Genomic DNA, 25,069 nt, shown 5'->3' with positions numbered 1-25,069 from the left:
TTGAAGGATTTGGTGGCGCAGTTGGAAGGTGGGCAGAAGAGTGGGAGTGTGAATGGGGCTGGTGTTCGCCGGACCATGTGGGGGTATGGGTGGCTCAAGGCATGGCGTCGGGGGTTGGGTCCCAGGAGCGGTCAGGTTTGGGGCAGCCGGGAATAGTAAGTGCTAGGGGGCCCGTGGTAAAAATGTCGGAGCAGTCTTTTAGGCGGCCGTGTTTATGTTCAGTGGGCCCTTTGGGGATCCACTTAACAAAGGAGGTCAAGGAAAAGATTTGGAAACAGGAGTTTGTGGAGATTCTCTCCCTGCTCTTGGTTGACCAATTTATTGATATTAAGGAGGATTCAAAAGGGGACTCGACAAAGAAGGAAGAGGAAGAGCTGTAAAGATACAGGAGATTACCAAAGACGTTGTCTAATTGGTCTAAGGCTTTCTGTATATTGGCGAGTGTTGTGGGTGAGACGAACCCTGAATTGTGTTCTGCCTTGTTCTGTTACCTTGATGAGGTGGCGGGGGCTTGCAAGACGTACGGAGGCCTTGCTTGGTGGAAATATGATAAGCAGTTCCGGCAGAGGATGGCGGTTCATCCGGAAATGAGGTGGGATGACAGGGATATGGGGATATGGCTGGAGTTAATGACGCCATTAAGATCGGGCCAGCCCTTTCGGGGGCCTGGGGATGGGAGCAGTAGTGGAGCAGCACTGGGGACATCGGCGGTGGCCCTTAGAAAAGGGCTCTGCTTTCAATTCAATGAGGGAGTGTGCCGGTTCGGAGCGGCTTGTAAATACAAGCATGAATGCTCTTATTGTGGGGGAAACCACTCTGGCTCCAAGTGTTTCAAAAAGGCAAAATTAGCGGGAAAAGGGGAGGTGGCTCCTACGAGCCAGGATGCCGGTGAGAGTAAAAAGGATGGCGCCTTGGCTAAGGCGGTACGGTAGGTGATGGGGTAAGGCAGGGGATGAATTATTGTTGTCAGGTTTCAGCTCGGGTTTCCGTATCCCCTTCATTGAGGGTGTGGGTGCCGGTATTTCGGGTAACCTCAGATCGACGAATGATTATCCTGATGTGGTGGCGGTTAAGCTTGAGAAAGAGGTGGCTTTGGGTAGCATGGCTGGCCCATTTAGGGACCCTCCCATTAAGAAACTTGAGGATTTCTCCATTGGGTGTGGTTCCGAAGAAGGTGCCAAGTCAATTCAGAATGATCCATCACTTATCTTTTCCAAAAGGTTCTTCGGTAAATGATGGAATTGATCCTGAGGTGTCGGCGGTGAGGTATGCATCCTTTGATAGGGCGTTGGATTTGGTTAGGGGGGCTGGTCAGGGTGCTTTATTGGCTAAGGTGGATATTGAGTCTGCATTTAGGCTCCTCCCGGTTCATCCTATGTGTCATCATTTGTTGGGTTGCCATTTTGGTGATGCATTCTTTGTGGATTTGTGCCTGCCAATGGGCTGTTCCATATATTGTTCCTACTTTGAGAAGTTTAGTTGCTTTGTGGAGTGGGTGGTGAGGCAGCGGTCTGGGTGGTCTTCCTTCATTCACTATATAGATGACTACTTGTTTGTAGGTCCGGCTGGTTCGGGAGTTTGTGAGGAACTGATAAATGCATTTTTTGAGGATGCTAAGGATTTTGGGATGCCGGTTGCTGCTGAGAAGACAGAAGGCCCGTCTTCTGTCCTCAGCTTTCTGGGGATCTGTAATGATTCTGTGTTGATGGAGTGTAGGTTGCCGGAGGACAAGATTGAGGACTTGGTTCGAACTATTGATGGGGTTTTAGTGAAGAAAAATCTTACTTTGAGGGAGATGCAGTTGTTGGTTGGGAAATTGAACTTTGCGTGTAAGATAATTCAGGTGGGGAGGATCTTCTGTCGGAGATTGTCTTTGTCAACGGTAGGAGTCAAGCTTCCTTATTTTAGGATTCATTTGTCTAATGGTTTGAAGGAGGATTTGAGAGTTTGGAAAGCTTTTCTGGCTGAGTTTAATGGGAGATCTTTGATTCAAGCCACCAAGGTGCCAAATGGGGTGTTGCATTTGTTCACGGATGCTTCAGGGGCCCATGGCTTCGGGGCAATATTTGGTTGGAAATGGTGCGTTGGCTCATGGCCTGAGAATTTGGCGGCAGTTGGTCTAACAAAGAATCTAGTCTACCTTGAATTGTTCCCTTTGGTGGTGGCGGTCAAGGTGTGGGGTGATGGGCTTGGAAATAGAAAAGTGTTGTTTCATTCGGACAATATGGGGGTGGTTTTTGCCATTAACCGATTGTCTACTAGTTCCAAGCCTGTAGTGGGTTTGCTCAGAATGTTTGTTCTTGAATGTTTGAGACACAACTTCTGCTTTGGGGCTGTTCATGTGTCGGGGAAGGAGAATGTGGTTGCTGATGCCCTTTCTCATTTTCAGTGGCAGCGGTTCTGGGACGTGGCACCGGAGGCAGAGAGGATCGGCACTCCTTGCGTGGAAGAAATGTAGCAGCTGAGCTTACAAGATTGCTGAGGTTAGCTGGGGGAGCTGTAGCTCCGGAAACTTGGAGAGCTTATGTGGTGGTGTGGCTGCAGTGGTTAAATAGGTTAGAGTCAGCTAGGAGTTCCTTGGCAGGTGATGTCAGTGTACTTTTGGACTGGATTGAGGATTGGAGGGTGGTTAAGCTGTCTCGATCTGTTATTTAACGGAAGATGGCAGCGTTGACTTTCCTGTTTAAACCTTTGGGATGGGAGGACATAACTAAGAACTTTGGTGTATACATGGCGGTCAGAGGGTTGGTTCGTGGTAGCGGAAGGCTGATAAGAGGCGGCCGTTTGGGCTCTCAGTTTTGCAGAAGGTGATTATGCCCTTGCCTGGGGTGTGTTTTTGTACATTTTAATTTTTGTTGTTTCGAGCGGCTTTTTTCTTAGCATTCTTTGGGGCTTTTAGAGTCTCAGAATTGGTAGGGGTGAATAGACGGGATAATGGGGGGATGCTGTGTAAGGATGTGGTAATTAACTCGCATGAGTTGCTGTTGTGGTTAAGGAAGTCTAAGACGGATCAGGAAAGTAAAGGGACATGGATTCGGCTTTTGGAAGTTGGGGGTGTGTGCTGCCCGGTAACGGCAGTTAGGGAATTTTTGGAGGTGCGTAAGGGATTCGGCGAAAGCCCTCTGTTGTTGCACGAGGATGGGTCCGCATTGGCTCGTTATCAATTTGGGGCGGTGATGAGGAATGTGCTTGGAGTGGTGGGTTTGGATGGAAGTGAGTTTGGTTGCGATTCCTTTAGGATCGGGGCGGCAACTGAGGCAAGGGGTTTAGAGTCGAGTGATGGTGTGGTGAAAAGGATTGGGAGGTGGAGATCTGATTGTTTTAAATTGTATGTTAGGCCGGGGTTGGAGTTATAGTTGTTTTTTATTTTGGCAGGTCCGCTTCACTGTTGGATCGTGGGCCATTCTTACATTTATTGGGCAAGGAAGGTGGCAGCAGTGAAGGATTCAGGGACCCAGTTGAATTGTTCTGCAGATCTAGTTGTAGTTAAATGGTTTGGGATTCGGGGCTTGAGGTGGGACCAGGTAGTGGGTGATTGATAAGGCCAGGTTATTTCGGCCCCCTGATATATTGGTGATTCATGCGGGGGGGCAAGGATTTGGGTTTTATGGCTCAGAAAGTATTAGTGGAGGTTTAGGTGGGGGTTGAGTAGGTTAAGAGTTGTTCCCGCAGTTGTTGGTTGTCTGGTTGGACATTGAATGCCGGCTATGCTGGAGGTCAGCTTGGGATATCAGAAGGTTAGAAACTTCTAGTAGGAAAGTTAATAGGATGGTGACGAGTTTTGTGTCTAAGTTAGGTGGTTTTGGAATCAGGCACGTGGAATTTGAGGGAGAGTAAGGAAGATGTTTCTTTCTGAAGAACGGAGTTCACCTCAATGAAGTAGGGCTCCACCTTTTAAATTTTAACCTAAGCGAAGGGGTGAAAAAAGCCTTAGCCCTGTGGGGTGGTGCTCGATGATAGTTTGAGCAGTGGCAGGGTGCTAGCCTTAAATTTTAATTAATTGAGTAAACTGGTATCTCCTCATGTAAGGGGAGAGGTTATTTCTGGGGGCGTGCCTGGCGGAGTGCCAGTGGAAGGCACGTGATGTGGAGAGGGGCAAGCACCTTTATGAGAAGTTAAAGTTGTGGTTAAGTTTTAACTTAAGGTTTAATAAATGCGGGCTGCGGCCTTTTTTCACCCACTTCAGTGTCAGTGTCCTTATTTATGAAATGGAGTAATACTTAATGTGGGGTCAAGGCAACCCCGGATTAAGTCCTTGCAAGGAGGGGTTTTTGAACCCACTTGAGTGATGTAATTGGTGGGAGTGGCTAGAGACCGGCAAGAGGCTTTAAGTGGGTGTGGTCAGCGGAAGCTGGCACTTTTTTAAGAAGCTGCCCTCCCGCCCTGATTTATTGGCTGTCGCAGCTGAGGCAGGATGCTAGCTTTAAGTTTTAATTAATTGAGTAAACTGGTACCTCCTCATGTAAGGGGAGAGGTTATTTCTGGGAGGCGTGCCTGGCGGAGTGCCAGTGGAAGGCACGTGATGTGTGAGAAGTTAAAGTTGTGGTTAAGTTTTAACTTAAGGTTTAATAAATGCGGGCTGCGGCCTTTTTTCACCCACTTCAGTGTCAGTGTCCTTATTTATGAAATGGAGTAATACTTAATGTGTGGTCAATATAATCCCTTTATTTACCATTCCCCAGTTGCATAACCAACACTGTTATAGAAATATACTTTTTACCTCTGTAATTATCTTGTAACTAAGCTTCTACTGACTGCCTCCTTATCTCAGATCTTTTGACAGACTTGCATTTGAGGCAATTAGGGCTGACTCTTAAATAGCTTCACGTGCATGAGCACAGTGTTATCTATATGAAACACATGAACTAACGCCCTCTAGCTGTGAAAAACTATCAAATGCATTTAGATGAAAGGCGTCCTTCAAGGGCTTAAAAATTAGCATATGAACCTACCTAGTTTTAACTTTCAGCTAAGAATAACAAGAGAACAAAGCAAATTTGATGATAAAAGTACACAAGAAAGTTGTTTAAAATTGCTTGCCCTATCTGAATCATGAACGTTTAGTTTGGACTTTACTATCCCTTTAAAATAGATTTTCTATAACATGTATTGCAGTATTTTTAGTATAGATGGCAGTCTAAAGGTAAAGTAGCTATTTGTAAATAATTTATTTTCACTACCGCAGCTAAAAAAGGTAATTGGGAAAACATTAAAGGGGAGGAAATTTTTTACAGTGCACTGTCCCTTTAAGGCTGAGAAAAATGTTTTGAAATAGACATAAAGGAACATACACCACCTCAAGATATTAATACAAATTGTTTAAAGTGAAGGTCAATTTTGACGAATTAGTGCCCGGCTTTTAATAATCCTATTAAAAACAAGGGCACTTTAATTCATTAAAATTGACATTTCAAGTGTTTTCATCAAAAACTTACCTTTTAATCCTGAAAGCTGCTCCATCGATTCCCACGGTCGTCGGCAGCTTCTGCTTACATCAGAAATGACAAATCCGGCTTCCTCCAATTATGGTGTTCCCCCCGGGGGGATCATGGCCTGAGGAAACGCTGTGATTGGATGAAGCCGGATTTCTCATTTTGGACCCGCGACGGGCGGAGGAAGCGCTGGAGCGGCTTTCAGGATTAAAAGGTAAGTTTTTGAAGAAAACGCTTGAAATGTAAATTTTGATTAATTAAAGTGCCCTTGTTTTTAAAAGGATTATTGGGTTTCTTACTGAAATTATTTACACACAACTACTGCAGTCATATGACAAATGGTTATAAACTCTTCTCTGGGATCCCCTTTGCTCAGAAATAGCAGATATGCATGGCTTTGCCATTGCTTTTTGGCAATTAGAATGCCGCTAATTGTAGCTGCGCACCTTACGTGAAATTCCTGGCAGGGAAGGGGTAAATCAATTAGCTTGCATGCTTAATTTTTTATGCAGAGTAGAGATTACTCTCCCACTCCTTGATCCCTCCCAAACAGCTCTCTTCCCTTCCTCACCTCCCACTGGTCACCACCATCTTAGGTGCTGGCAGAAGGTCTGCCAGTATGCACTTTAGGGCTTTTTTTTTAATTATTATTATTATTTTTTTTTTTTTTTCCCGCAGTCTAGTGGTCCCTCCTCAACCATCTCACCTCCCTAATCCCTCCAAGTAACCCTCACTCCTACAAGTGGTGGCCATCTTAGATATTGGCAGCTTTCTGCTAGTTCCTAATGTATATGTTTTATTATTATTATTATTATTTTTATTTATTTATAATTTATTGTTTTATCTGTAGTGTAGTGGTTCCCCCTACCTCCCCCCTCCCTGTGATCATTAGTTAGCCCCTCCCATACTTGATTATGCAATTATGCTGTATTTAATGGCACTTTAAGGGACATCAAACACTTGTTATATAAAATATTTATTTTTGTGAAGTAAAACAACTTTGCAGTATACTGTTTATTTAGGGAATTAACTTGCACAAATACAGTAAATACTGTGAGCTCTTTGAACAGAACACCATCCATTTTGCATCCATAGAGTACCCTTAACTCCACCCTTAGCATAGTTGCCAACAGTCCCTGATTTTCAGGGACAGTCCCTGGAAATGTCCCCTCCAGGAGATTTGGAGGGCTGCAGCAGAGCTGGGGCATGTGTGACACAAGTTAATGGGGAGGAGCTGCAGGAGAGGCTGTGTGTGCAGCAAGTAATCTGCTTGATCACTCAGATCAGGTCTAGACGGGAACTCCTTGCTGCACCTTCTCTGGGTGATCAATGTTTAAACTGCCACAAATCAGAGGAGCTGTGCTGATTTGTTGTAAAAAAGAGGGGGCAGGGCCAGACTGGGAATAAAAAGCAGCCCTGCAAAATTTGGAGAACAGCCCTATTTTACGTTGAGCCAGTAGAATTTGCATGCCCCATTTTTCTCAAATGAGATTACTGGGATACTCCTTCCCCCAATATTTTTTTAAGAATTAAAATATATTGGTTTTTATTAAACAAACGTGCCAGATTGTTGTTATATAGGCACCCTACAGCCCAATTGAATCTATTAATCACCCTTTAAATTGTAGCTTTCCAGCCCCAGCTGCTGCAGCCCACCGGGAAATCTCCAGGTATCCAGGTAGGCCAATCCAGCCTTGGGGGGGGTTACTTGCCTACTATTGTAGATAATTATACTATTACTATCAAATGGGTGTGTTTTGATCACAGAACTGAGTGGGTGGAGCAGTTTAATTTTTTTTTAAATGTTGACAACTATGCCCTAGTAGAGTAAGCACGAACCTCTGGGCCATTACATACAGCACATTAAACTGTAGAACACAAAAACAATGCCGTCACCTCCTTGGCTCAAAGGTGTACTGTAAAACCTTCTCAACTGAGTAGTCATTATGGATTTTTTCCACTTGTGGGACCAGTGAAGATTCTATTAACTGCCATAAACAAAAAACTATTTGTTTGTAAACAAGTTTCAATTAAGCAATGTGTTAAAAAAAAAACTTAAATTATGCTTACCTGATAATTTTCTTTTCTTCAGATGGAAAGAGTCCACAGCTGCATTCATTATTTTTGGGAATTTAGAACCTGGCCACCAGGAGGAGGCAAAGACACCCCATCCAAAGGCTTAAATACTCCTCCCACTTCCCTCATCCCCCAGTCATTCTGCTGAGGAACAAGGAACAGTAGAAGAAACATCAGGGTAAAAAAAAAGGTGCCGGAAGAACAAAAATAAACCGATGCCCCACAGAAAATATACGGGCGGGGAGCTGTGGACTCTTTACATCTGAAGAAAAGAAAATTATCAGCTAAGCATAATTTATGTTTTTCTTCATAAATGGAAAGAGTCCACAGCTGCATTCATTACTTTTGGGAAAACAATACCCAAGCTATAGTCCATAGCCTTGCTAGAGACCGCAGGAACTAGACTCGACTAAGTCATCAGCCTCCAAGAGACACCGTCCACAGCAGTCGGTCTCCAAACAACATACCCCTTACTAAAGAAAGGGAACAAACTACCGTATTCTTCCACAAAGAAGAAAAGGCACAAAGAAAACATGATTGTCCTTGTAAAGCGTGGATAATTCCCCTTAAGGGATCGAACTTGCAACCCTCGTTTTGCTACAGTGCAGAGTAGCCACAGTGCATTAGTATGCTGAGCTAGCTTCCAGCTAGCATAAGGAACTCCAAAAAAAAACCTAAAAAGGGCACGAGTCCTAAATAAAAAAACAGAGCAAAAACACAGTGCAACTGCACTCTAGAGAGCAACTGAAGACGAAGGTCCCCAAGTCGCAAAAAGGTATCTCAGAATACCAAAATATTCAGAACGAAACCTCGAGCAGAAAGCTCAGATAGGTCTGACGAACAACACCTGAAGCAAAAACACTGCACGCTGCAGTCATTTAAAAATGACTCTAAAAACTTAAATACTTGCAGGGCAAGAAGAAAGCAGCTGAAGATAGGATCCTTCAGATTGCTAAGTATCCACTAACTAGCGGATAAAGTCGCAGGCTATCTAAGAGCTGCCAGTCCTTCCCACAAATCTTGAATGTGGAGAAAGGAGAAACCTCAAAAAGGCTTACTGTACCTCAAATGCTCTGAGGACGAAATAGCAGAGCAACAGATCTCAGATCCTGCTCCAACACCAGACCAGGCCAAGCGACAGACATGTCTGATAAACAGGGGGACAGAAGACCCCAACCACAAGCCCTCAGGGAATGGAAGAAAAAAAGGGTGGAATCACCCACCCCAACAGAGCTCGGGTGCCAACCTAATCCGCTCCTCCAAAATAAGGCACTCCCAAGGAGAACCCCCTAGGACCTGGAACAAAGAAAAGTGCAATAGATCCGTAGGAAGACCTGTCACAACTATCTTAGACAGTCTCTACATAGAGAGACCAATTTCCAAAAGGTGGAACAGAGCCCACAGAGCAGCAGATGCTGCCCCTTACAGAAATAAGCGACGTGATCCAACCTCCTACACACAGGGCAGGAAAAGGACCCTCCAGAGAGCGGAAACTCCAACTCATAAGGAAGATAAACTATCCCCTCCAAAGGGAAGGACACAGATAAGAACAGCGTACATGTACACAAGACATGAAGCCATAGTATGATCAAAACATGGACCAAATGAAAAATCATCCAGACACCACTGTTGACCCAACAGAGAAAAAAACTCCCCAATGAGGAGCACACTACGTCCGAAGGACAATCAGGCCTTAAAGTTTATAACCAGTACCTGAAGGTGGATGAGAACTCTGGCCTACCAGCTTGCAAGCCCAATGAGCTAGCCCCTATGTCGCAACATAGGGTCCCTGAAAAAAACTGGGTTGTCCCGAACCAGTCCATTGGGTCATAAGTCTCCAGACATCCAAGAAGAATCCAAGACAAGAACTCCAGACCTGGGACCCAGAATTGTCATAGAATGAACGACACCCTCAGGAAACACAAGATACCACGTCTGAAGCAATCAGACCTCACAGGGGATAAGAACCAGGAACCCCAGAAAATGGGTACAGGACTCACTCATAATTCCAAGCCCAAAGGGAAGAGAACATCCTTAGCCGGAGGTCAACACCCCCCCCCCAGCAAGGTACTAGGCCACTACAAAGTCACACCATTTCTCTAGAGCCCAAAGGCCCCAAGGGCAGCCTTAAGGAAATTAAAATGAGAACAGAGTCACCCGAAAGAGAGTAGAAGAAAGGCTAGTCTCCATAATCCTTTCAGATTAACGGTCCAGAGGACTACACCCAAGGGAGAAGAATGCAAAGCATCCCGAACCCAGGCAGAAAAACAGACCCTGAGCAAAAAGCTTGGAAAAAGAAACAACACCTCCTATCGCCCCTGATATGGAGACGACTAACTCCCAAAGGAAGACAGAGCCTCCATGCCCCTAAGCAACCACGGACCCTCAAGACTTGTTGAAGCTTGTAAAACAAGACAATCACACAATCATATTGTGATCACTGGGTGCCCTCACCGGAACAAAGGTGCCATGTGACTGAACTAGGCCTCAAAGACAGAAGGATTTGTACCCAGTCAGGACCACCCTGAAACCAAGGGCCCCAGCACTGTCAAGGCCTCATAAAGTCTCCCTCGATGATGGAGGGATAAAGAACAGTCAGACAGACTTTTGTAAACAGAGCGAACAAAATTGCGAGTATCAATTCCAGAGAGGAAAGTTCCCGAAGGAAACATCACACCACAACATGAGCTTTAAACCAAATAAAAATCATCCTCACCAGATGAAAATAAAAGATAAGGAAACCCGTAGGCTATCGCCCAGGAAGAACGGACAGACCCGCAGGACCAGCCCAACAGGGGTCCGAGACTTCCATCCCCTTATGTCTATGTATGCAAGCCAGTCGAAGAGTAAGACTGAGAATCCCTAGACCCATTAAGAGTGGGATTCTCCAGCAACACCAAAAACGTGCCTTAGTAGGACACAAAGGCGCACCAGTCTATAAATGAAAGGTGCAACATACCTCCGCCGGGACAAAACGAAACACCGGCCCCGAAGGTTGACCCCCTGAGGCCTCAGGGGCAGTCGCTCCCCCGGAAAGCTGAACTGGACCAGGCGATCCCACGCCTGACGAGCCCCGGTTAACGAAACACGGATAATATCGTAAGCACACTCCCGGGAGGTGCAGATGCACCAGCTCCAAAGATATGGCCATGCGAAACCGTGTCGTAACCTACGGTGGGAACAGGCCACACTCCCTAGAAAGGATAAGTAGCGTTTCCATTACCTGCATGCGTAGTAAGAGTTGATGGTAGGGAACTCGTCTTGTGAGAAATAGAATCCCCAGAGACGGATGGCTCAGTGGGCACCTGATTCCCCGATCCCGAGGAACAGAGCACTCTAAAACGGCATTCGGAACATAACTGAGGGTCATGTATCACCCGGGTAAATTCATATTCTTCGCAAGAAGTAGAGTCTGAATCAGAGACATCCGTCTCCAAGAATCCTCCATAACTGGGACACTGCCGCCTCCAGAGAACCAGACACCAGCGGACCAGGATCTCTCTGTCACCACGGGGGCAGGAAAACGGAAATGGGGTCACAAGGTAAACCGTGCAGTCTATGCAAAAGTGCGCCCAACCGAAAAGGCTGTGTCACTAGACATAGGCCATTATGTTCCAATATAGCCATGAGCCGAAGCAACACTACACAGAAACAGACAGAATCACATAACAAACATGATTATAAACCCCCCTGTTCAATAATCCTCCTCAGGAGATATTAACCCTTAATTCCTAGATACAAAAAGGAGCCTCACTGAGACCCTATGTTAAAGTTATCCCTGAAAGGTTGTAGCCCCTCTCGGATAAACAATTGAAATTACAATACATCCATGATGAAAGTAAAATGAAACAATCTTACCGGAATCTACGCCGTGGAACAGGAACACGGCCCTTCAAGTGTGACAGACAGTAGCGTCGCCTCTGCCATGGACTTGAGAGAAAAAAACAGGCAGCGAAACTCGTCAACGCTGATTGCTTGTGGAGCTCTTAATATGAGTCGGTATGGTTTCGCAGAAAGAATCTCCCTGCATCTCCGGACTCTAACTTTCACCCATGCTCTCACTGAGAGGCTGACAGGACTACTTAAAGCTCCAGTCCCATGCCCGAAGAGTACTACCCTCCATAAGAGACTATCGAAAACATCTGACACTTCTCTGCCAACCTCCTGGGACAAAGGCAACGAATGACTGGGGGATAAGGGAAGTGGGAGGAGTATTTAAGCCTTTGGCTGGGGTGTATTTGCCTCCTCCTGGTGGCCAGGTTCTAAATTCCTAAAAGTAATGAATGCAGCTGTGGACTCTTTACATTTATGAAGAAAATATAGGCATTGATTATGACTGCACAATTTGTCCCAACCGTACATTTCCCCTTTGATTCTTAAACATGTATATTGAATTCTACCAGAGCGGACAATAATGGGGAGTTTTAGAAATGAAGAGCAAACTGTAACTCCAATTCATACCTGTGCTAGACAGATTAATTATCTATATGGCATAACCAATCAGGCATAGTCTTGTGATAAGGAGCAGGGTCTGGGTCGCTTAAAAAATAGCAAAGCATATTTGGGGCCTGCTTTGGGTGTTTCTAGAAGACTGTCAGGTTTCTTTAAAATAAAGTCCCACAAAAAGAGGGTGAGTATTATGAGAAGACAGAGGAGGATTTTTTAACAATGTCATCAAAGAAAAAGTGCTGAAAAATACCTACACAATTCACACACAACAAATTGAGGAAGTGGGAGCAGGCAAAAAAAATCTCTGGACAGCCACATTGTGACGCCGTATATTTAAGTTAGGTTAGCCTACTATAGTCCTGGCATATTTTTATCTGATACCATTGATAACTATATAAATTATTTAGGGTAGCTCTTCACAAAGATATATACAGTTGTATGCAAATTTTAGGCACCCCTGACAATTTCCATGATTTTCATTTATAAATACAGGTGGCCCTCGGTTTACAAGGGTTCAATTTGCACTGTTTCAGAATAACAACCTTTTTTCTCAGTCATGTGACTGCTATTGAAAAGCATTGAGAAGCAGTGCATTGATTAAAATAGTCAGTAGGTGGAGCTGTCCACTTGTGTTGTAGCAAAGATATGCAAGCCAAGCAAACTGAAATTCATCAGTTTAACCAGACCTGAGCTATCGAGCAGCTTGCAAAGGAACAAGATCTTCCTGTCTATAAATCAGTCCAGATTGGAATGCATAGAAAGAACTGTTTGCAGAAAAATGCAAGTAAAGTCTGCGTTGTGTGATTATTTTATTAGGTTTATAATGCTGTTTAGCAAAAATTTTTGTTCATTTAACTTAGTTTAATTATATATTCTGTGTTGTGTGATTATTTTATTAGGTTTATAATGCTGTTTAGCATTTAAAGTCTTCATTTCAAAGCTTTAAAAATAATGTATTAGGTGTTACTTATGACAATTTTGAGAGGGGCCTGGAACCTAACTCCCTCACTTCCCATTGACTTACATTATAAACTGGGTTTCAATTTACAACGGTTTCAATTTACAACCACTCCTTCTGGAACCTAACCCCGGCGTAAACTGAGGGCTACCTGTAACTGGATGTTTGGATCAGCAATTTCATTTTGATCTATCAAATAACAGTAATATTTCAGTAGTGAAATAAGGTTTATTGGATTAACAGAAAATGTGCAATATGCATCAAAACGAATTAAGGCAGGTGCATAAATTTGGGCACCCCAACGGAAATATTGCATCAATATTTAGTAGAGCCTCCTTTAGCAGAAATAACAGCCTCTAGACGCTTCCTATAGCCTGTAATGAATGTCTGGATTCTGGATGAAGGTATTTTGGACCATTTCTCCTTGCAAAACATCTCCAGTTCAGTTAGGTTTAATGGTTGCTGAGCATGGACAGCCCGCTTCAAATCACCCCACAGATTTTCAATGATATTCAGGTCTGGGGACTGGGATGGCCATTCCAGAACATTGTACTTGTTCCTCTGCATAAATGCAAGAGTAGATTTTGAGCAGTGTTTTGGGTCGTTGTCTTGTTGAAATATCCAGCTCCGGTGTAACTTCAACTTTGTGACTGATTCCTCAACATTATTCTCAAGTATCTGCTGATATTGAGTGTAATCCATGCGACCCTCAACTTTAACAAGATTCCCAGTACCGGCACTGGCCACACAGCCCCACAGCATGATGGAACATCCACCAAATTTTACTGTGGCAAGCAAGTATTTGTCTTGGAACGCAGTGTTCTTTTGCCGCCATGCATAACGCCCCTTGTTATGACCAAATAACGCAATCTTTGTTTCATCAGTCCACAGCACCTTCTTCCAAAATGAAGCTGGCTTTTCCAAATGTGCATTTGCATACCTCAATCGACTCTGTTTGTGGTGTGTGTGCAGAAAAGTCTTATTCCGCATCACTCTCCCAAACGCTGAATTGTTTAATGATGCACAGTGACACCATCTGCAGCAAGATGATGTTGTTGGTCTTTGGAGGTGGTCTGTGGGCTGTTTTTGACCGTTCTCATCATCCTTTGCCTCTCTGATATTTTACTTCTGGCCTTAACAAGAACTGCGCCTGTGGTCTTCCATTTCCTCACTATGTTCAGTGGACACTGACAGCTTAAATCTCTGTGATAGCTATTTGTAGCCTTCCCCTAAACCATAATGTTGAACAATCTTTGTTTTCAGGTCATTTGAGAGTTGTTTTGAGGCCCCCATGTTGCCACTCTTCAGAGGAGAGTCAAAGAGAACAACAACTTGCAATTGGCCACCTTAAATACCTTTTCTCATGATTGGATGCACCTGTCTATGAAGTTCAAGGCTTAATGGGCTCACCAAACCAATTGTGTGTTCCAATTAATCAGTGCTAGGTAGTTACAGGTATTCAAATCAACAAAATGACAAGGGTGCCCAAATTTATGCACCTGTCTAATTTCGTTTTGATGCATATTGCACATTTTCTGTTAATCCAATAAACCTAATTTCACTACTGAAATATTACTGTGTCCTTCAGTTATTTGATAGATCAAAATGAAATTGCTGATCCAAACACCCAATTATTTATAAATGAAAATCATGGAAATTGCCAGGGGTGCCTAAACTTTTGGATACGACTGTAGTAGTAACAGTTTATTTAATAAGATCTTAATTAAATGCATTTATTTCTATGTATAAAAATTATAAATAATCCAATTCTACAAGTAACTACGGAGAGAGAAAAAAGAACATTTGGGTATGTAGCTGTAGAAGACAAGACACATGCTGTCAAGTGAATATTACTTAAGAAAATTATGTATGTTATGCCAAGTGTTGACAAATTGTCTACACAGCTGTATTTTCCTGTTTTAAAAAAGTGCATGAAAATATTGAATAAATCTTTGCAATAAACTGTCATATTTATTCATTGCAGATTCATCCAGCAAGGCTAATTGTTCTGATCTTATATATACCTCACTGAAATTGATTACAAATGTCATATTACTAACTAGATTGTCAGTTCTTGGAATCAGATATCTTAATGCCAAGCTATTTTCTTTGTAGTCTCTGGAAAAGAAAATGTTGTTAAGGAATAAGTAGATACAATTCATTCCCTTGTGGGCTGACTTCCCAGAATGCTACAGCCCGGACCACAGAATGAGGACAGTTATTTAAAGACGGTGAACTAGTTACTGCACAAATGCATCCTGACCCGAAAAAAAATAGGCATAGCACAATTTAGAAAAATGAAAAGAGGAGTGAGATATGTGTTTTTAATGTGTGTTTACTAGGGACAGGTTTAATTATTGTAAAATAATGGCTTTATGTAAGGAGATGGTGAAAGGCTTGATTTATTTATCATGAGGAAATAAGGGGTATAATCTTCTGTTTATTAGTACTGTGTAATTTATGGAATTAAATGAATGTTCCACTATAAAAATGTTTATTTCCTTCTGCAGAGTATTAAATGTATAAGGAAATGCTCCATGAAATTCCTATTATTATTTGAAATAGCTGTTTTTCCTATTGAAACCACCACCCAATGTTCTCAAGAACATGACTAATACTACAGGAAGTACAGGCATGCTTATCTTATCTAATAAACACAAAGGCCAATAATTCAATCTTGTAGATAAATTAATTATGGGTCTTTTTGAAAAGCAAAAAACGCTATTTTAATTGCAAAAATAAACCAAAAGGAGGTATTTCATATACATTTAATACCATGGGGCTGGTATAACAAGTCACTAAGAATACGTTAAGGGTCTGATGATCTGAGCCTCCCTGCTCTGGCGAGAAGATCTAATACGTCTCGTCAGTACAGCGGGGTCCCTCAAAGACTTTTAAGAAGGCAATTATTTTTCTTGATAGCAGTTTATCTCTCTATGCAGAGTTCTAAATGTGAAGTAGAGACACCTAAGTGACAAAATAATTATCAAAAATAGACCCCAAAGGGTGTAAATATTGAAGTACATTGTACCTTTAAAGGGTGTGCATATCATGAAGTCATTGGGGCCGATTTATCAAGGGCCGAATGGCCCCTGATGCCCCTGTTTCCGCGCGAGCCTTCAGGCTCGTCAGAAACAGCCGTTATGAAGCAGTGGTCTTAAGACCACTGTTCCTTAACTGGTCTGCTGCCTGGGAGGCTGCGGACATCAATCTGCCAGATAGTAAACGATCGTGTTGATTGACACTCCCTGCTAGCGAGATTGTCCGCGAATCTGGAGGGGCGGCATTGCCCAAGCAGTTCACTAGAACTGCTTGTGCAATGTTAAATGCAGACAGCGTATGCTGTCGGCATTCAGCGATGTGTGGTGGACATGATACGCTACATCGTATCATGTCCGCCAGACATTGGTAAATCGGCCCCATTGTATTATATGATAAAGGTACATATCTTGTGTTTTATGATGGTATGAGAGGTAAATACAGGCATACCTCGTTTTATTGCACTTTGTTTTATTGTGCTTCGCAGAAGGTTTGTGGCAACCCTGTGTCATACAAGTCTAAAGGTGCCATTTTTCAAACATATATACACATTTTAACATAAATACATATGAATATACATTTATATACAGTATATATATATATACACACACATCTATTTATATACACAACCAGCAAAGAGATTATGACTTACTGAAGGCTCAGATGATTGTTAGCATTTTTTAGCAATAAAGTATTTTTTAATTAAGGTATGTACATAGTTTTTTTTAGATATAATGTTATTGCACACTTAATAGACACAGTAAAGTGTAAAGATAACTTTTATATGCACTGGGAAACAAAGAAATGAGCGTGACTCACTTTATTGCTATATATGCTTTATTACAGTGGTCCGGAACTGAATCCGCAATATCTCAGGGGTACGCCTGTATCATAATGAAGGATGGAAGTGAGAGGTTTGTGTCCTTAAAAATTAGAATGAGGTAAGATAAATGTGTCCCAAAAGTATATAAAAATATATATATTCTGTTTAATAGGCAGTGAGAGGATTGCGCCATTGTCTCTGTGTACTGAGAGGATGTGAGTGGTATTTTTGTTACAGTATTAGGTGAGAGATGTATTTCCAGATATCTGTGTATAAGGAGACGTGTTTTGATGGCTGTGAATTAGGTAGAAGTAAATGTCCTGGGATGAAAAATGTTTGTGCGCTTATATCTATCTACTAGGAAGTCATGAGCCATTATTGCCCTGGGTCTGAATATAATAAAGTCAAAATCTTACCCTGTCAAAACAACCACAAAATCCATCATGTTCCAGCCATTGCGCAGATATGATCCTTTGTGAAATGCAAACCCCAAGGCGATGATTTTAATCCCTGTCTCAAAGCAGAAGATTCCAATAAAATATGGTTCGGTGTCATCCTGCAATGAATGCAAATATCACAGCGTTAGTTTAACTCCAGTAACATATGGATATTGGTGTGTCACCCTAACCTGACAGATATGTCATATTATTTCTAGACTTGTGCACGGCCGAAAAATTTGTCTCAAATCGATTCGGATGTTTTCGAATTTCGGTTCGGATCAATTAGAATTCGGAAAAATTCGAATGAATTCGTTTCGGATTCGGATTCATTCGGATTCGAATAAATTCGGCTGGATTCGGTTCGGTTCGATTCGGAACTTCGGTATGTGTTAGGTGGGATGTGCTGTGTATTAGACTAGTATTATGTACAGTATATTAGATGTAACCCATAGCAGAGTGATATAACCTAATATACTGTACAATACTAGTGTAATCCATGGCCATCCAAATGTAACGAATAAATCCAAACTATTTCGGATTTATTCGGTAGATTCGGTACTACCGTAATTCGGAAATTAAAATCAATCCGAATCTCCGAATTTAACAAATTTGTCCGAATTTCGATTCGGAACGAATCGAACCGCACATGTCTAATTATTTCTTCCTATCAGTACCACCCTCCTGTGGAAGCGACAATATCAATTTAAACTATAACTTTTGCAAAAATATATTTCCAGCATGGATAATGGTTTGGTCTTCCATATTTTTGAGTTTAAAAGTATATTAAACACTTTGATATTGTACAATACAATGTTTAAAGGGACATTCCAGCCAAAATTGGAATCAAAATTAAAACATTTCAGTTTAGAATAGAAGCATTTTTGTAATATACATTTATTAGCAAAAATGTTGTGAATAAAAGCTATAGCTGTTTCAAACATGTATTTAAAGGGACACTATACCCAAACATTTTCTTTCATGATTAAGGTAGAGAATATAATTTTAAACAACATTCCAATTTACTTCTATTACCTAATTTGCTTTATTCTTTAGATATACTTTAATGAAGAAATAGCAATGCACACAGTGAACCAATCACAGGAGGCATCTATGTGCAGCTACCAATCAGCAGCTACTAAGCATATCTAGATATTCTTTTCAGCAAAGAATATCAAGAGAATGAAGCCAAATAGATAATAGAAGTAAATTAGAAAGTTGTTTATAATTGTATGCTATTTCCAAATCATGAAAGAAAAAATTGGGGTTTCATGTCCCTTTAGGTATGCACCGTGCACCAGCATTTTAAACACAGCACTTGCTCAGAGAGCCTAAGGTGCTCGTACCATCTGGTAACAAATTTGTTGATATAAGCCCCGCTGGTGCTCTGAGCAGCTGCATTATTTAAAATGCTGGTGGGCTGAGAATATCTAGATATGCTTCATGCGCACGTGCAAAGAAAAATGTTAACAGTGATCACTTTAACTTTTAACATTTTTGCTAATACATGAATATTACTGTTTATTTTTAAAGATGCAATTCATCTATGTGCATTTTAATTTTGACTGAAATGTCCCTTTAACTATATATAATAAAATGTCTTTCATTATTTGTTTTGTCCCTATTTCCTGTAATTTAATTTTGAAAATGTTGAATGTTTTTGTTAGAAACGGAAGTGCAGACTACAGACTTAAAGGGACATGAAACCTAATTTTTTTATTTCAGAATTGTGATAGATCGTACAATATTAAAAAAACTTTCCAATATGCTTCTTTTATATAATTTGCTTCATTCACTTGGTATCCTTTGTTGAAGGAGCAGCAATACACTACTGGGAGCTAGCTAGCTGAACTATTTAGGGGAGCGATAGACAGAAGGCATATATGTGCAGCCACCCAACAGCTAGCTCCCAGTAATGCTTTGCTGCTCCAGAGCCTACCTAGGTATTCTTTTCCACAAAGGAAATAGATAGAAACAAATCAAATTAGATAATAGAACTAAATTGGAAAGTTATTTAAAATCATATGCTCTATCTGAATTATGAAGGAAAATGTTGGGTTTCATGTCCCTTTAAAACTAATATATTCGAGGCAGCCATTGGTTGCACACTGTAGCGACACATTTATAGCTGTCCCTGATTGGCCTCATCAGAGAAGGAATCTTGAGTTACAATATGGCAGCACCCACTGCTTTAGATACACTAAAACTTTACAATAATTTTTTCAATATTTAAACAAATATAAATGTAAAAAAATACATCTGCATATTATTTTCAGACTAATCTTTTCTTTGTATAAATCATTCTATCTAGCATTAATTTAGAGTTTAATGTATCTTTCATGCTTGCTTATGTCACAAATAATGTTTGTTTACGTACCAGACGCTCTGACATTGGAGTCTTGTCGTCCTCTGGTAAGTGTTGCTCCATAGCCAAAACAATACAATTCGCTATGATAGTTGCTAAAATCATATATTCAAAAGGAGTGAGAGAACAGGAGAGTTAAGGAATAAAACAGTTCAAAGAGAGATACAAAGTCAGTGGCCTAAATTAATAGACACTTGTGAGGTTGCTGAAAGATCATTTTCAAAACATATTGAGCATAGCTTCACCTATCTTTATCCAGATTTTTGTTAATCGCAGTTACTGCCTTTAACATTTATAATTGTCCACAACATATATCCTTGCACTCGGAAAACAAATAGCAAATCCAGAAATGATGAATAAATGCAATAGACTTTATTCCATGTATAAAAACAGGTGCAATAGCAACAATTCAAACATGACATGACTCATTGAGGAAGTTATGTTATTGATGACGAAATGCGTTTGACTTGTTGCTATTGCACCTGTTTTTATACATTGAGGAAGTTACATTATTGATGATGAAACCCATGACTTGTTGCTATTGCACCTGTTTTTATACATGGAATAAAGTCTATTGCTTTTATTTATCATTCCCAGATCTGCTACTATTTGTTTCTCAATATTTTGTGTTGTGGGCGTTTTCTTTGGAGGTGTTGGTGAGGATTCCCTTTCCAGGGTCCCGGAACATTGGAGCATAGTTCCCGAAGGGACTTCTATTGTGGAGCACAGTGCACACAGCGTGAAGAACGCCGTAAGGTGATAGGGGGTGGTGTTAGAAGTTTAGAGCGCATACCAGAACATTTATAATTGCATGGGGTGTCCAAAAAAATTATATATTGCACATCAAATGATAACCACTAGCAACAAGGGAAAACAATAATCACAACCACAACACTTGGGAAACACGCTTGCAAGACAGGTCATGTAAATGTTTGGAATTATAAAATATTTGCATTGTAACACAAAAAATAAGAAGATGCTCCAATGGCTCAGTATTTCAAGTTCAAAGGTAATTCCGAGTTAACATCCACACACACATGAAAAATATTCACAACTGTAGAGCACTACAAAAGTGCAAACAACGCCGTCAGATTGTATTTGAAGCCCCCCAGCTAGCTCCCTCTGGTAGTTTACTATGTGGATCCTATATATTATTCTGGACTCCACAGTTGAGTTTTTAACTGGCATAACAAACACTAAGAAAAAACTCAAATAGGTTCAAAAAGACCCAAAACAACCTAGTGATATTTATTAAAATATTTAAAGCAAGTAAACACTACAACGCGTTTCGCAGCGCTTCTGGTAGTGTTTGCATGTCTGTTTTGTTTCGAGGTGTTTAAGAGGCATGATTGTTTTTTGTTTTTTTAACTAAGCCTTGACCCAGCATGCAAAATTCTTAAAGATTTTGTATTTCCCCTGGAAAGTATCAAGCTATTTTAAAGCTGATGAAGTCTCGTTTTTACTTTTGTTTGGTTTCTATTTAACTGTTTTCAAGTTTTCTTTTTTGCATATGTGGATAGTTTTATAGAGAAATATTTTTTAAAATTTGTTTTTGTTTTAATCCGTTTTGTAACGTTTCTGTGATGCTTCACAGTGTAATGCTACATGCAGAGAATTAGGCATGCTTATGTACTACTTATTTGGTATTCGTTTTACGAACAAACACCAAATATATCTGTGGACAGTGGTATTCAGCCTTGAATATATAACTGTTAAAATCCAGATATGTGCAAATCCAGAAGTGCGTTGTACTTTAACATTAATAAATCTGGTGAAGAAAATAGCCAAAGACCACTGCCCGCTGCCAAATTCAGTATTCGTTTGTTAAACAAACGTCAAATAACCAACAAATGCACATACCTACGTAGAAGTGAATGGCTACGAGATTAATTGCTCCTCCTGTGATTATAATGGAGTGTGGAGCGCAGATAGCGGCTGTGACACAGGGCAGTACAAATCTTTATAGATTGTGAAATTTTTGATTTGCAATGCTGAGAAACATTTTTTTTTTCCTGTGAGATATTAGTTTTACAAATGGGTTTTATTGCTACACAATAGATTTATTTTAGATAATATACCACATAAATACAGATGATATTACTGCGATCATACAAGTAAATATTCTGTATTATGGTAGTAATAAGCAGGAATATCATGCACAAACCTAACAGGTTATTTGTGAATTAAAGGGATATTGTAAAGTAAAATTATTATTATAATTTTTTTTTATTTTTGTTAGAGAATTTCATTTTAAAACAAATTCAGTTTCTTATGAGTACTACCATTTTGTCCACTATTTTAATGCAGTTTTGTTCACTTAAAGTGAAGGTCAATTTTGACGAATAAGTGCCCGGTTTTTAATAATCCTATTAAAAACAAGGGCACTTTAATTCATCAAAATTGACATTTCAAGCGTTTTCTTCAAAAACGTACCTTTTAATCCTGAAAGCTGCTCCATCAATTCCCCTGGCCGTCGGAAGCCTCTGCTTACGTCAGAAATGACGAACCTGGCTTCCTCCAATCACGCCGTTCCCCCAGGGGGATCATGGCCTGAGGGAACACCGTGATTGGATGAAGCCGGATTCGTCATTTTGAACCCGCGAAGAGGACTTGCGACGGGAGGAGGAAGCGCTGCAGCGGCTTTTAGGATTAAAAGGTACGTTTTTGAAGAAAACACTTGAAATGTCAATTTTGATGAATTAAAGTGTCCTTGTTTTTATTAGGATTATTACATTCGTCAAAATTGACCTTCACTTTAAGGGGACATGATACCAGAATTAAACTTTCATGATTCAGATAGAGCAGGCAATTTTAAGCAACTTTCTAATATATTCCTATTATCAATTTTTATTTGTTCTCTTGGTATCTTTATTTGAAAAAGCAAGAATGTAAGCTTAGGAGCCGGACCATTTTTGGTTTAGCACCTGGATAGCGCTTGCTGATTGGTGTCTACATTTAGACACCAATCAGCAAGCGCTACCCAGATTCTGAACCAAAAATGTTCAGGCTCCTAAGCTTATATTCTTGCTTTTTTAAATATAGCAAGAATGTACTAACTTGATGCGCACAAAAAGCCGGTTACAATATTGCAACCTCATTAACATATTCCCCCATAGCAGTCAATGGAGCAAGAAAAGTGGAAAAAACCTAACTCTACTCACACGCAAACCTGAACGCTTTTTCCCAAGTGCGCTAACCCGACATGAAAATATTAATATTTCACATTCCAACATTTTCCCTATAGCAGAATATATTCTATGTATTCATAAATACATGTTTATATATATATATATATATATATATATATATATATTTATTATGTTTTTTGGTAAAAACTAAATTTATGCTTACCTGATAAATTTATTTCTTCGAGATGTGGTGAGTCCACGGGTTCATCTTAATTACTGTTGGGAATACCACTCCTCGCCAGCAGGAGGAGGCAAAGAGCACCACAGTAAAAACTGTTAAGTATCACTTCCCTACCCATAACCCCCAGTCATTTGACCGAAAGTAAATGGAGAAAGGAAAGTGACACAAGGTGCGGAGGTGACTGAGATTTAGTAAAAAACCTAAAACAATTACCCAAAAAACAAAGGGTGAGTCCGTGGACTCACCAAATCTCGAAGAAATAAATTTATCAGGTAAGCATAAATTTTGTTTTCTTCTAAAAATTTGGTGAGTCCACAGGTTCATCTTAATTACTGTTGGGAACCAATACCCAAGCTAGATGATTAGGGAGGGATAAAAAACCAGCATGCCTAAACAGAAGGCACCACCACTTGAAGAACCTTTCTCCCAAAAGCTGCCTCAGCCGAGGCAAAAGTATCAAATCTGTAAAATTTAGAAAAAGTATGCAAAGACGACCAAGTTGCAGCTTTGCAAATCTGCTAAATAGAAGCTTCATTTTTGAAAGCCCAAGAAGAGGCTATGGCTCTGGTGGAATGAGCCTTACTCCTCTCTGGAGGTTGTTTCCCAGAGGACTCTTAAGCCATGCGGATCACACTCCTCAACTAAAGAGCTAGAGTAGGGGTAGACGCCCTCTGACCTCTATACTTCCTAGAAAAACGAACAAATAAAGCGGAAGACTTCCGGAAGTCTTTAATCGCTTCCAAGTAAAACTTAAGAGCGCAAACCACATCTAGATTATGCAGCAAGCGCTCCTTGTCTGAAGAAGGCTTCGGACACAGGAAAGGAACAACAATTTCCTGATTAATATTCTTAGTAGATACAACCTTGGGAAGGAATTCCAACTTAGTACAAAGAACAGCCTTATCAGCATGAAAAATGAGATAAGGAGAATCAAACTGTAAAGCGGAGATTTCAGATACTCTCTGAGCAGAAGAAATAGCCAACAAGAACAAAACTTTCCAAGACAAAAGTTTGTCAAGAGAAAGCATCGGCTCAAACGGACGCCGTTGTAAAACCTTAAGCACAAGATTAAGGCTCCAAGGAGGAGCAATCACCTTAAACACCGGTCTAATTCTGACTAAGGCCTGATAAAAAGACTGAACATCTGGCACATCTGCCAAACGTTTGTGTAAAAGGACTGATAAGGCCGAAATTTGACCCTTCATTGTACTAACAGACAAGCCTTTATCCAGACCATCCTGAAGAAAGGATAATATTCTTGGGATTCTAACCTTACTCCAAGAATATCCCTTAGCTTCCCACCAAAAAAGATATTTTCTCCATATCTTATGGTAAATCCTTCTAGTAACCGGCTTACGAGCCTGGATCAGTGTCTCAATCACTGACTCTGAAAAACCTCGCTTAGATAGAATCAAGTGTTCCATCTCCAAGTTGTCAGCTTCAGAGAAACGAGATTTGGCTGAAGAAAAGGCCTCTGAAGAAGAAAGTCCTTCCTCAGGGGAAGCTTCCACGGAGGTAGAGTTGACATCTACACTAGGTCTGCATACCAGATTCTCCAAGGCCAAACTGGGGCGATTTGAATCACTGATGCTCGTTCCTGCCTTATGCGGGCAATCACCTGAGACAGGAGGGCAAACGGAGGAAAAAGATAAGCCAACTGGAAGTCCCATGGAACTACCAGGGCGTCTATTAGAAAGGCCTGAGGATCCCTTGACCTGGAACTGTACCTTGGAATCTTTGCATTTTGGCGGGACGTCATGAGATCCAACTCCGGCATCCCCCATCTGGATACCAGTTTGGAGAGCACTTCCGGATGGAGTTCCCATTCACCTGGATGGAAAGTCTGCCTGCTTAGAAAATCCACTTCCCAGTTGTCTACTCCCGGGATGTGGATGGCTGACAGACAACAACAGTGGTCTTCCGCCCACTGAATGCTCCAAGACACCTCCCTCATCGCTAGGGAACTTTGTGTTCCCCCCTGATGGTTGATGTACGCTACTGATGTTATGTTGTCTGATTGGAATCTGATGAACTGTTTCGAGGCCAACTGAGGCCAAGCTAAAAGCGCATTGTAAACTGCTCTCAACTCCAGAATGTTGATCAGTAGTTTGGACTCCTCCT

At 41.1% G+C, this 25,069-nt stretch overlaps 1 protein-coding gene across 1 annotated transcript in view; it reads right to left on the bottom strand.

The window, feature by feature from the left end:
* Nucleotides 1–19,684, bottom strand: part of CACNA1A (calcium voltage-gated channel subunit alpha1 A) — a 632,851-nt gene extending 613,167 nt beyond the window's left edge. The window contains exons 1-2 of the mRNA XM_053718181.1: nt 19,592–19,684; nt 17,194–17,333 (exon numbers count right to left, since the gene is read on the bottom strand). Coding sequence (XP_053574156.1) covers nt 17,194–17,333; nt 19,592–19,684 — 233 coding nt within the window. The remainder of the gene's footprint in view (nt 1–17,193; nt 17,334–19,591) is intronic.
* Between the last annotated feature and the right edge of the window lie 5,385 nt (nt 19,685–25,069).

The sequence above is a fragment of the Bombina bombina genome, chromosome 6 (assembly GCF_027579735.1).
Source record: "Bombina bombina isolate aBomBom1 chromosome 6, aBomBom1.pri, whole genome shotgun sequence".
NCBI classification, from domain to species: Eukaryota; Metazoa; Chordata; class Amphibia; order Anura; family Bombinatoridae; genus Bombina; species Bombina bombina.
This window is presented reverse-complemented; position numbering and strand designations above follow the sequence as displayed.